General features: G+C 45.8%; 1 protein-coding gene across 2 annotated transcripts in view; it reads right to left on the reverse strand.

Annotated features, from left to right (window-relative positions):
- The window catches only part of POP4 (POP4 ribonuclease P/MRP subunit), a 180503-nt gene that overhangs the window by 38141 nt on the left and 130232 nt on the right, over positions 1-12130 (reverse strand). For both annotated transcript variants that reach the window (XM_078668288.1, XM_078668289.1), the window contains exon 6: positions 9624-9685. In XM_078668288.1, coding sequence (XP_078524414.1) covers positions 9624-9685 — 62 coding nt within the window. The remainder of the gene's footprint in view (positions 1-9623; positions 9686-12130) is intronic.

Here is a 12130-nt window from a genome sequence, read left to right on the forward strand (position 1 = left end):
TCCTGTGATGGCTCCTGCCCTCCCCTCAGTGATGGCTCCTGTCCCCCCATGTGTTGGCTCCAGTCGACCCCCCCCCCGCCTGTGATGACTCTTGCCCCCCCCTGTGGTGGATCCGGTCTCTGCCCTGGGTGGCTTCTGTCCCAGTCCTGGAACGGCTCCTGCAGCGAGGGTGATGTTCTTGATGGGCCTCTTCTCAAAAGGGCTCAGCTCAAAATTAATATGAAAAGGTGGGCGAGTGAGTAAGTGAAGGGATGGGTGAATGGCTGGATGAATTAGTGAAAGGGTGAATGGATGAAGGAAAGATTGAATAAATGGATAATGAGCGAGGATGGATGGATGGATTGATGAGTGAGGGGAAGGATGGATGAGAGAAAATGTAAATAGCTGGATGGATGGATGAAAGGGTACCTGGATGATGGATGAGGGGAAGATGGATGAGGGGAAGGATGGATGGATGAAAGAAAGGATGGATGAGGGGAAGGATGGATGGATGAGGGGAAGGGTGGATGGATGAGGGGAAGGATGGATGCATGAGGGGAAGGGTGGATGAGGGGAAGGATGGATGCATGAGGGGAAGGATGGATGAGGGGAAGGATGGATGAGGGGAAGGATGGATGAGGGGAAGGATGGATGAGGGGAAGGATGGATGAGGGGAAGGATGGATGAGGGGAAGGATGGATGAGGGGAAGGATGGATGAGGGGAAGGATGGATGGATGAGGGGAAGGATGGATGGATGAGGTGAAGGATGGATGGATGAGGTGAAGGATGGATGGATGAGGGGATGGATGGGTGGATAGATGAATGGATGGATGGGTGGATGGATGAATGGATGGATGATGAGTGGGTGGGTAGAAGGATGGATGGATGGATGATGAGGGAAAAGGATGGATGGATGATGAGGGGAAGGATGGATGGATGATGAGGGGAAGGATGGATGGATGATGAGGGGAAGGATGGATGGAAGGATGAATGGATGAGGGGAAGGATGGATGAGGGGAAGGATGGATGGATGAGGGGAAGGATGGATGGATGAGGGGAAGGATGGATGGATGAGGGGATGGATGGATGATGAGGGGAAGGATAGATGGATGATGAGGGGAAGGATAGATGGATGATGAGGGGAAGGATGGATGGATGATGAGGGGAAGGATGGATGGATGATGAGGGGAAGGATGGATGGAAGGATGAATGGATGAGGGGAAGGATGGATGAGGGGAAGGATGGATGGAGTAGGGGAAGGAAGGATGGATTAGGGGAAGGATGGATGGATGAGGGGATGGGTGGGTGAAAGAATGGATGGATGAAAGGATGGATGGATGATGATGATGGGTGGGTGGGTGGATGGATGGATGATGATGAGTGGGTGGGTGAAAGGATGGATGGATGATGGGTGGGTGAAAGGATGGATGGATGAGTGGGTGGGTGGATGGTGGGTGGGTGAAAGGATGGATGAGTGGATTGGATGGTGGGTGGGTGAAAGGATGGATGGGTGGGCGGATGGTGGGTGGGTGGATGGATGGTGGATGATGGGTGGGTGGGTGGATGAGTGAAATGATGGATGGATTGATAAGTGCAAGGGTGAATGAATGGACGTATGAGTGAAAGGGTGGATATAAGGAAGGATGAGTGAGTGAAAGGGAGGGTAGATGGACAAAAGGATGAATAGATGTGTGAAGGAGTGAAATGATAGATGGATGAGTGATAGGGTCAATGGATGGATTCATGAGTGGATGAGTAGATGGATGGATGGGTGGGTGGATGGATGGATGGATGGAAGGATGGCTAAGTGAAAGGGTCGATGGAGAGCGAAAGGGAGGATGGATGGATGGATGACTAAAAGAGTGGATGGGTGGAAGGATTAGTAAGTGAAAGGATGGCTGGATTGGTGAAAGGGTAAATGGCTGGATGGATGAGTGAACGGATAGATGGGATGAAGAGTGGATGGATAAGTGTGCAGATGGATAGGGTGAATGGGTGGATGGATGGATAACGGAGGATGAGTGAAAGGATGGATGAAGGGATGGATGCGTGAAATGATAGATGGAAGGATACATGATGGATATGTTTGCAAATGTTTGAATATGTTTGGAAATGGCTGGGCTTACTTGTGTACTATTGCGCGACCTCTGATGTGTCTGTAAAACTTACCTATTGTCCTGAAGTTTTGTCCTGAATTTTGACCTCTTGTCCTGAATTTGTGTCCTGAATTTTGACCCTTTGTCCTGAATTTTTACACTCACTGTCCTGAATTTGCACCAATGCCAGTTGGTCACCCTACTGTTTATTAGCTCCTTTATTGTTTTCCCTTTATGTTTGTGACCTCCCCCAGACCTTATCCTTAAGCGAAGGAATCGCCCCCACTTTAGGGGACAAACCGGTCGCATGCTTAATGTATGCGGATGATATACTCCTTTTAGACCTTACTCCGAAGGGACTTAATAATCGTCTGCATGCATTGCATATATTTGCTGAGTGCCACCACTTGAAGATCAACAACTCAAAAAGCAAGATAATGTGTATTACAGGAAAGAAAAAATCGAAATCTGGAAATTTTAGTTGGTTTCTAGGCAGTGAGAAACTGGAAATCGTAAAATCTTATGTTTTTCTGGGGAAAATTGTATGCGGCAACTTGAGCGACAAGGCTCACATAGATAACAACATTAGGAAAGCCAAGACACAGGGAAATGGACTGAGTGCTCTTTATAAAGCCACTGGCAAAAGACATTTCGTCCACTTGCTAGAGGCCTTCCGAGCAAAATCCAGCCTCTCTGCTCTATGGCATCGAGCTCATTGATTTGGGGCAATGGGGTTTTCTAGATACTATCGAGGGTAGACTTTTGCGACATTTAACTTCGGTCAATAATGTTTGTACAGTGGAATCCCTCAGACTTGAATTGGGCATACGAAGTGGTTGGGTTCAGGCCATGGCAGGAGTAATACGTTGGGTCTTTTTCTTAGCCAGGGGTAAATCGGCTACTTTAAGATTTCTGATTAAAAAAGAATTACTGGGTCCCCTGAAAGAATATTCTTCACTCATAAGGAATTTCAGAAGGGCTGTTACATTACTGGAATTGGATGAATCCACTCTTTTTTCGCTATCTCCACATCAGCTAAAGTCGTCATTAAAACTGGCTACATGGGAGTTCAGTTTTAGGAGGGACAGAGATGTTCTAATTACAAAGAAAGGTGTTACTGAGGTTATTAACTCGTACTTATTTAAACATATACAACCGTACGCATCCTGGAACCTCCCTCACGGCCTACGCCGTTTTTGGTTCCTCTTGAGACATGATCGCCTCCCTTTAAATAAATTATTGGCTAGATGGCATGGTTGTTTTCCGACAAATGTAATTTTTGTAGCAATAATAACTCAATTCAGGATATTGCCCATATCCTTTTCATATGCCCTGCCCTAATGGCTCATCGCCGAAAGAGGGTGAGACCAATATGTTTACAGTTAAGCATTTTCTCTGCTAAATCTACTCAATGCCATTCTCAATCCTCCCAATGAAATGTTTTGTTACAGAATTTTTAAATGTTTCTTAGAAATATATTAATAGATACGATTTCTATTTTTTAGTCTCTGTATAAATAGAATGTATTTTAAGGATTTTTTGTTTTGTAATTTTCGTTGTCATTTATGTTTTGTTTATATGTGGATCTCAATTGAGTTCCAAATCATATTCAAATAAAATTGAATACTGCCAACAGACTCTCTTTCTGTTCACTTTCTCTAGATTTTCACTAAATGAATGGGCATAGCTGCCAAGGTTTCAGATTGCTATGTGTGACGTTTTCATAATTTCAGTGTAATTAGAAGTCAGCCATTGCAGGCGTTTGTAGCAGTTTTAAGATCTTATTAGAGCTTCTCATTGCCCAAATATGTGTAGTTTCTGATATGTATATGTTTCCCTTGTGTTTATTGCTCGCAAGAAAGTGTCACTCATAGTCGTTGAAATGTCACTCATTACTACAATGAAAGTATAAAAATGTCACACATAGCAATCTAAAACCTTGGCAGCTAGGCTGCTTTATAATTTACTATTTCTTTTGCGAAGTTTTTAATTGTGTCAGTAAACAATGTATTTTTGTGACATTTGGGTAAACTTTAACCTAGGGACTGCTGCGTGACCATTTAAAAACGACATGCATTACTGGGCCTATGCAATAAATAGTAATGCAACTGGTGTTAGCATGTTGTCACTTTTCACCAGTGGGTGCATTTACATGAAAACATCTTACTTTTCATTTTTCCCTTGTCACCTGCCCAGTTGGGGTCGTGCACAACACTTACGCTGGTCTGTGCTGTTGAGTTTGTGGGCTCGGCATATGATGTTTTCTCTAACTGCTGCTTCCCCCCACCCCATCTGGACATAACTGGCAGGCCAGACGAATCTGAACTTTACACTTACCAGTGAAGCCTTCCAGTCATGTGCGCTTGTGACAGGCTGGAGGAGAGACCCTGATTGCATCCCTAACATAACCCACAGGAGAGACACTACAACAGAAAGGCTGTCAGTCACATGACAGCGCTAGCACCAGCAAGCAGCCCTGTAACACCTTTAGAGAGCAGAGCTGGCAGAGAGGAGTCTAGGCCATCCCTGATGTGTCAGTGTGCAGTGGCCTGGAGTTTGCAGGTGTGGTGCACTTTGTCATGAGCTCTTTTCGTTCAATATTAAACCTGTTAAATATTACTGGCAATTTTGCATTCATTTATCACTACGGGCCCTCGTGTGAAGTTAGTTCCCTTCCATTTCTGGTGCTGTGCAGAAGTTTTAAGATCTCCATAGAGTGTTTTGTTGCTCAAATTAATGTCATTTCTGATATTTACGTTTCTCTCAGCTTCATTGCTTGATTTTGCACACAAGAAAGTGTCACTCATAGTCACTGTATGCCTTCATAATTAGACAGAAATTATGAAAATGTCACATAGCAATCTGAAACTTTGGCAGCTATGCAGTTTAATAATTAGTGCTTGTGTCATCGCCACAGAGGAGTGGCACGCACAGTCTGACAATCTCTCATAAATTCTTTCAGTCACACACAATCAATTTAGTATAAAATCTGCAGACAGGGCTGCTCTGTCTCATCATCCTTCTGAGTAAGCCTGTTTTATCTGCAGATCTGATTTAAGAACAGTGAATCTGCAGGCCCGGCCGCAGGGCTGCTCTGTCTCCTCAGTCTCCTCAGTCTCCTCATCCTTATCATGGGCGAGCTGACTAACTGGGTTTATCTTCACAGACTACGGGTCAGTGCGTGACAGGTTTACCAGCCAGGCTGGCTCTTGCTGCTCTCTCGGCACTGGGGCCCGCCCGGGCAGAGGAGGTAGCGGGTGAGTTTCTTGTTGGTAAAATGTCTGTAATTTCTGATATTTAGAAGTTTCCCTAGTCTTCATTGCATGATTTTTGCTCGCGAGAAAGTGTCACTTAGTCGTTTGAATGTCACTCATAATTTCACTGAAAGGTTAAAAATGTCACACATAGCAATCTGAAACCTTGGCAGCTATGCTATCACACTCCTCCGGACTCTTCCCAAGTAAGTGCCACCAGCCTGTTGAGAGTGAGGTAAAAAATCTGGACTAGTGGTCTGGGAAGGTGGAGGAAAAGTATCCTGCCTCAAGAGCGGAACTTGGGCGGGGGAGGGTGTGTGTGTGGAGGGAGCTGGGAAGGTTCGATCCTGGATGAGGGGCAGACGACTTCAGGAGGGGCAGTCAGCGAGGCAGACACCCACAGTAAGGGGAAATTCGGGGTACCTGCACAGGCAGTGTTTTAAATGAGCAGGTACCGAGTGCCCTCGGGGCTTTCTATCACAAGTGAGAGTACCTGCACTTCTCGGCAGAGGTGCAGAAGTAATTAGAGAGTACCGACACTTCTCAGTAGTCAATCTTCTGTATTTCCGTTTCAAGCATTAAGCCCAAGTGCTGTTTAACGGGTTTTTAGTTTAGAGTATTCAATCAGGTATAAAGTGCTCAGTTGGCTACAGTGCCAATTTTGTAATTTACCACCAGCATATTGATTAAGGGTACGCTGGGGGGTCACACAATTTTACCCGAGGCAGAACTTGAGTCAATATTTCATAGCTGCAGGATCGGACTGGCCTATAGGCAGGGCCACTGAAATTGTGTGGCAGGAGAGGGCCAAATTATGCGGCAAGGTTGAGTAAATTCTGCGTCAAGACAAGGCAAATTATGAAGCTTTATGCGGCACATTTTGTAATAGTATTACATCATTACTTCTTTAGTTTTTAAAATCGGTAACACCGTCTAGGCATTGGTTGCACCTCATTAGTACCAGTTTAGTACCCAAATATAGCAATAAGCAATAGGAAGGCGACCAGTCCTGCTTTGTAAAGGGCCTCTCACTACGCTGCAACATTTTTAGTAGCTTTTGAATCCTTTAAGCAAGAAACAAATTGTTAAAATCTGCAGATTATGCAGAAGATGATGGACTGTGTGGCAAACATGGCAAATCTAAAATTATGGAAAAGTTGCTGTGGCAGCATAACAGCATAATTCCAGTGGCCCTGCCTATAGGGCAATCTGGCAGTGCCCAATGGTATGGTCTGATAGGTCAGTGTGTGGGCTGTCTTTTTATGTTTGTGTCCTGTTTTATCGTCTTGAGGGCCGGTTTTTACTGTTGATTTCCCTGACAGTAGCACAAACATGGTCTTCAGAAAGCACAAGTTGGCAGGGTACGCCCAGACGTGGGTCCCTTGCTCACTTTGCCACTGGATTCAAGCTAGCCTGGCTGATGACAGCTGTTAGCCAGAAACCGGTCCCAGGATGCTTGTTTCCGGTCCAGTGAAGACATGGCTTGGCAGTTCGGGCTGGACTGTTTCCATGAGGCACAGGGTCAAGACTGATTTGCATATGGCTGTGTCTGACCTGGGGTGGCAAAGTGAGCTAAAGAACGATGATGGATTCAACCCAGAACTGTGACTGGGGGTGAGTGTCTGAAAAGTTTCAGCGCTCTGTCCATCAGCTCCTTGTGTTTGAAATAGCAATAAGGCGGTCATGGCTTTGGCAGCAGGGAGGTATCTGGGCAAGTACACAGTTGCAAGATTAAACGTTTTCCAGGACAGAAACATGTACAAAGGGGAAAAATGACAATTTTTTGACGTAACGAACGCTGCATCAAAGGGAGAGAGGAACATAAGGGCATAGGTACAAGCCCTTGTCGCCCCAGGACCGTCACTTTTTCTGACATTCCTGTGGCAATATATTCTTCGTCTTATTTCCGAGGCGGCATTAAACCAATGAACTTGGCTTAAAGCCACCTAGTAAATTAGACCCCATTGCACACTGCATTGTGCAGCACACATAGAAACAGCAAAACACCATGAATCGTTTAAAAAAAATGACAATTGGCAACTTCTATGTGTGCTGCATAATGAAGTTACAAATCACGATTTGTTTATGTGCAGGAAGGGACACCTTCCTGCACATAAACAGACATTCCCACCAATGTAGACACCCTTGCACTATGGTTCAAGTTTGCCTGCGTTGGTGCTAGGCAGCTAGATTTAGCACCAGTGCCAGGGGAAACACAGGGGTGCACCGCATTCTTGTGAATACAGTGCATCCCTGTATTTTCAGAATGGTGGAGCGAGGCATTAGCAATGTTTGTTTAATGCCACATTTCGGCATGTGAATTTGCCCCCTAGTACCATGTTCGTAAGATATGACGCTGCTTCTCGCCACCGCTGCTGGTGTATTTAAGTTCCCTTCCTTTCTGGTGCTTTGCAGCTGTAGAGTTTCTCTTTGCTTAAATGGGAGTCATTTCTGATATTTTTATGTTTACCTCGTCTTCATTGCTTGATTTTTCTCCTGAGAAAGTGTCACTCATAGTCATTGAAATGTCACTCATAATAACACTAAAATTATGAAAATGTCACACACAGCAATCTGAAATCTTGGCAGTTATGAATCGAGTCTGGGGCACTGGCAGTGCCTGAGAAATTTGCTGCAGATTGCAGCAGCACCAACCTCTTCGGTAGAGACCCTGCCACCACTGTGGCGTACTGGAGCCTGAGGAAGTTAAGAGCTAAACAGTTGTCACGAGGGGTGGAAAGGATCTTTGGTGAGTGGCAGGGCAGTGGACACAAGTCCTATAAAAAGAAGTGGGGGGGGGGGGGGGCTAACCAAGTTAGGCAGTCAGCAAATTACATCATGACACATGCCATCCATAGCTGCCAAGGTTTCAGATTGCTATGTGTGACATGTTCATAATTTCAGTGTGGTTATGAGTGAAATTTGACGTTTTCTTGCGAGCAAAAATCAAGCAATGAAGATGAGGAAACATAAATATCAGAAATTAGACCCATTTGAGCAACGAAAAACTCTTAGAAGATCTAAAACTGCTGCAAACGCCTGCTGAAGCTATAATTAAAATGACAGCTATGGACCTCTAGTAAGCAGGTCACATGGCTCCGCTAAGAAATCTCCCTGCGGTTAGGTCTTAGAACCACTGGAGCGAAGCTGTGCAATAAGAGCCACTGACAATACAAGCCAACAGTTTAGTAGAGAACAGAGATCTTTACTGGACCCCACTAATGTAGAAGGGGTATTGCTGGGTGCACATGAGGCATTCCGAGTTGTAGTGGCATGAGCATCACCAGAGTCTGCCTTGATGTCCTGGCATAAATATCTCTAGTGTCGCACAGCGAGTGACAAGTTACACACCAAGTGTAAATACACCAGACAACACTTCAAGCAAAGGTTGATTTTTTTTTTCTGCCCATGGCACAGAAGCAGCTTGGTCTTCAGTCGGGTATTCAGTCCACCCTGCATTGCTGTTTCAAGTCTGCAGCACAGCAGGTGTTGAAAGACCCCTAAATACAACACCCCACCTTCAGATCCAGATTCACACAGGTAAGTGTAAAAGTAGTCTGTCTCGAGTGACAGTCACAACGCACGCTGATGAGAGTATCTGTCTGTGAACATGTGGCATTGTGGCTGTTTGGAGAGCGCTCAAATAATAAACCAGGAGAGAAGAATCACTAAACTCAATGCTGCTCTCTGTCCCACCTGGGACTTGGGCCCAGACTATAACAGGGTGTGAGAGACCCTAACACAAATCTAAATTGCCTCAGGCCTATACCATAAATTCATTAGAGTCAGCTGGCTCACTGACTCCGGCCATCACAGTGAGCATGTGAGTGATAGCATGATTGCTGGGCAAGCCTCGGGAAAGCCTGTGAGACACCCATAGTGGTCACAGTCAGGCAGGATGACAAATATGTTTGAAAGTACTTTAAAAAATCACACCAGTATAATTAAGCGAGTGGCCCCAGGGTGCTGTGCGCAGCCCTTTACAACTGCAAGTTCAGATAGTTAACACATACTTGCACTAGTTAATAGACCAATGTAAAACTAGCATTCCAATGATACATGTGAGAAGAAGCATTTGTGCCCGAAATTTGACAGTGAGGTGAGATTAAAAATTCGAGTACCCGACTTAAGCTCACACAATCACAGGGCTGCGGATGCCATGGCCGGCAATCTGACGGATAGCCCGGGCGCCACAAGCTCTAGCAACGCCTCTGACCCCTCTAGCAACATTTATTTTTCCGAAAAGTTGGCCTAACGTCAAATACAACTTTTCCCCTAAACAAAGGGACATACCTGTCACAACAGCTCCATGAAGATCAGCCTTCAGCAATTTAGTCTGAATCATATGGGGTTTTCTGCAGGAATGAAGATGCAATACATAAAACGGAATCATCAGCCATAATCGATTAGAGCAAAACCACACTATTCAAACACGTTAATTGAATTTCAGTTAAATAATATAACCAGTTGTTTACAGTCTCAGCGTCCCTTGCTGTGGTCAAGCTACCAATCTTGAATTACCCGTTCTTTACTTCTACTGCAATAATTTCCTTTTCCTGCAGCTGTTTCATGGTGATGCCCCCCCCCTTTTCTCCCTTCAGCTATACTTCTATTCAAGCATCATTATACAATTCATTTTCACGGTTTACCTGTTGATTTAAATGCAGAGAAACCCGGTGACTCCATCTCACTAGACAACAAATGCCAAAACTGGGCTTTCAGAGAACAATTTTCTGCATTTCTGAGTTGAAGTCTTGGCCAAACTTTAAATGTACAAAATGTAAATAATGGTTTGTGAAAGGAAAAATAGGGCTTGAAAAGGTGTGTCGCAGTAAAGCAGTCACTGCGTGACAATATATATTTGCCTCCTTTGTTTCTTAAGTAAAATACCTAATTATAGCAATTTCATTATACCACGGTTTCTCACTGTGTAGCTGTTATGGGACATTGTAGAGTCATTAGAGAAAAGCTAAGGAAAAAATAAATTAAAGCCAAAGAGCGAGAACATATTCAAATTTATTTTATGCATCATCATAGAGCCGAACTGTACGGTAGTAAAATAGTTGAAACAAGTGGACGGTATGCCAATTCAAGTACCTTCGAACATTAAAACCCAGGAATGTAAATGCACACGCTTGTAGACCCATTAACACCCACCCCTACAAATTCATACAAATGTCAATCGCAGGCCCAGAACAAGATCCGGTCAATGGATTACGGCAACTGCAATTTCACCTCACAAATATTCTCCCCACTTTCTTCTTACTTGTCAATGTTATACAAGATGCATCGTAATAGCTGCATTAAGGCTCAAATAAAATATATGATAGCCATATCTAGCCGCAGATTCCTTACCGTAGAACTTCCATGCATCAGGATGGATCCGGAAGATTTTTCTTAGCAGCACCCTATGCACGCCGGTCGGTAGGCTGACGCCAGTTCTTTTCTTTCGGCGCCAGCGAGTGCAGATCCTCGAAGAGAGCTACCCCGTCATTTTTTGACAGACTTAAAAAAAAAACTTTTGTCGAGTTTTTGTTTGGTGTGTAGGATGTCCAAAAAGGCCTTGGGGTTCAAACTGTTTGGCACATGTAACAGCGCTATGTCGGTTATGTTCACCCACCTTGTGTGCCTTTGGTGCCTAGAGTGCGGCCACGACCCCAAGTCGTGCTCCAACTGCTGGGCCATGGCGTGGAAAGCTTTAAGGGTGCAAGCCTTGTTTCAGCTCCCTGTCTAGGACGAGAGGAAGGTCCAAGCACAGCTCCGGGGAATACAAGTCTTCGTCCTCACATTCGAAATCTTCGAAGGGGTCAAGTAAGAAGCATCATAAAAAATAAAAGTGGAAGCATGCTTCGACTTCGCCCCGTCTGTCAACCGACGAGACGGAGGGGTCTAGGCGTTCAAGGCCCCGCTCGGTAGAGCAGATGCCTGGATCGACTCTGCGTTTCCCTCCCTTTACTTGGCCGGGAGCACCCCCTGCCCAGTTAAAAGAGTTTTATGACACCATGTGTGCCACATTTGGGCGGCTTGACCCAGCCGGTGCGCGTTCGAGCCCCGCAGGCTCAGCGGAAGTAGCTCCACTGGGTTCTGCTGCGTCGGCACTGGCCCTGAAACCCAAAGCTCATCATGGATCCGTTCTCGGATCCAGACTGGCGTTGGTTGTACTACGCTGCATCTGACGCAGAGACCCTCGATGTGGAAAGTGCCCTCCGGCTGGCACCATCCCCATCATAATTCCAGACAACACGTACACAGCTGGGCGTTCACCGAAGCTGATGGAGCCCTTGGACTCTATGGTGTATCCTCAGCCTTGTTCAGTGGGGCTAGGATTGGATGAAGATTGGGAGGGGCAGCAGGACCTCTCAGAAGTACCGCTTTATACAGAGGAAATGGACTTGTACGAGGAACTGGGTGATGCCAGTGGCTTGGATACTTCTCCAAGGCCTGGCATGCTTTCTCCTCCTAACCTGGCTACAGTGGAGGGGGGGGGGGAGGGTGTCCTTCGCTATGGTGGTGCATAGGGCTGTGGAGATCTTGAACCTGAAGCTTCCTACTGTGGCAGTCAAGACCAACATCTTGACAGAGTTCCTGCAGCCTGGTGTCTCCACTATGGAACCCTTTATGCCTTTTAATGAGGCCTTTACTGACGTTCTTCTGGGCACCTGGTCCAAACCCAGCACAGGGGCTCCTGTGACTAGAACCATTGTCTGCCACAATCGCCCTGCACCAGGTGACCCAGCTTTCATCTTCTCTCCTCTGCCCCCCCCCCAGAGAGCTTGGCGGTTGGGCAAGTGCTGCCAGAA

This window comes from Lissotriton helveticus, chromosome 12 (assembly GCF_964261635.1).
Source record: "Lissotriton helveticus chromosome 12, aLisHel1.1, whole genome shotgun sequence".
Taxonomy (NCBI): Eukaryota; Metazoa; Chordata; class Amphibia; order Caudata; family Salamandridae; genus Lissotriton; species Lissotriton helveticus.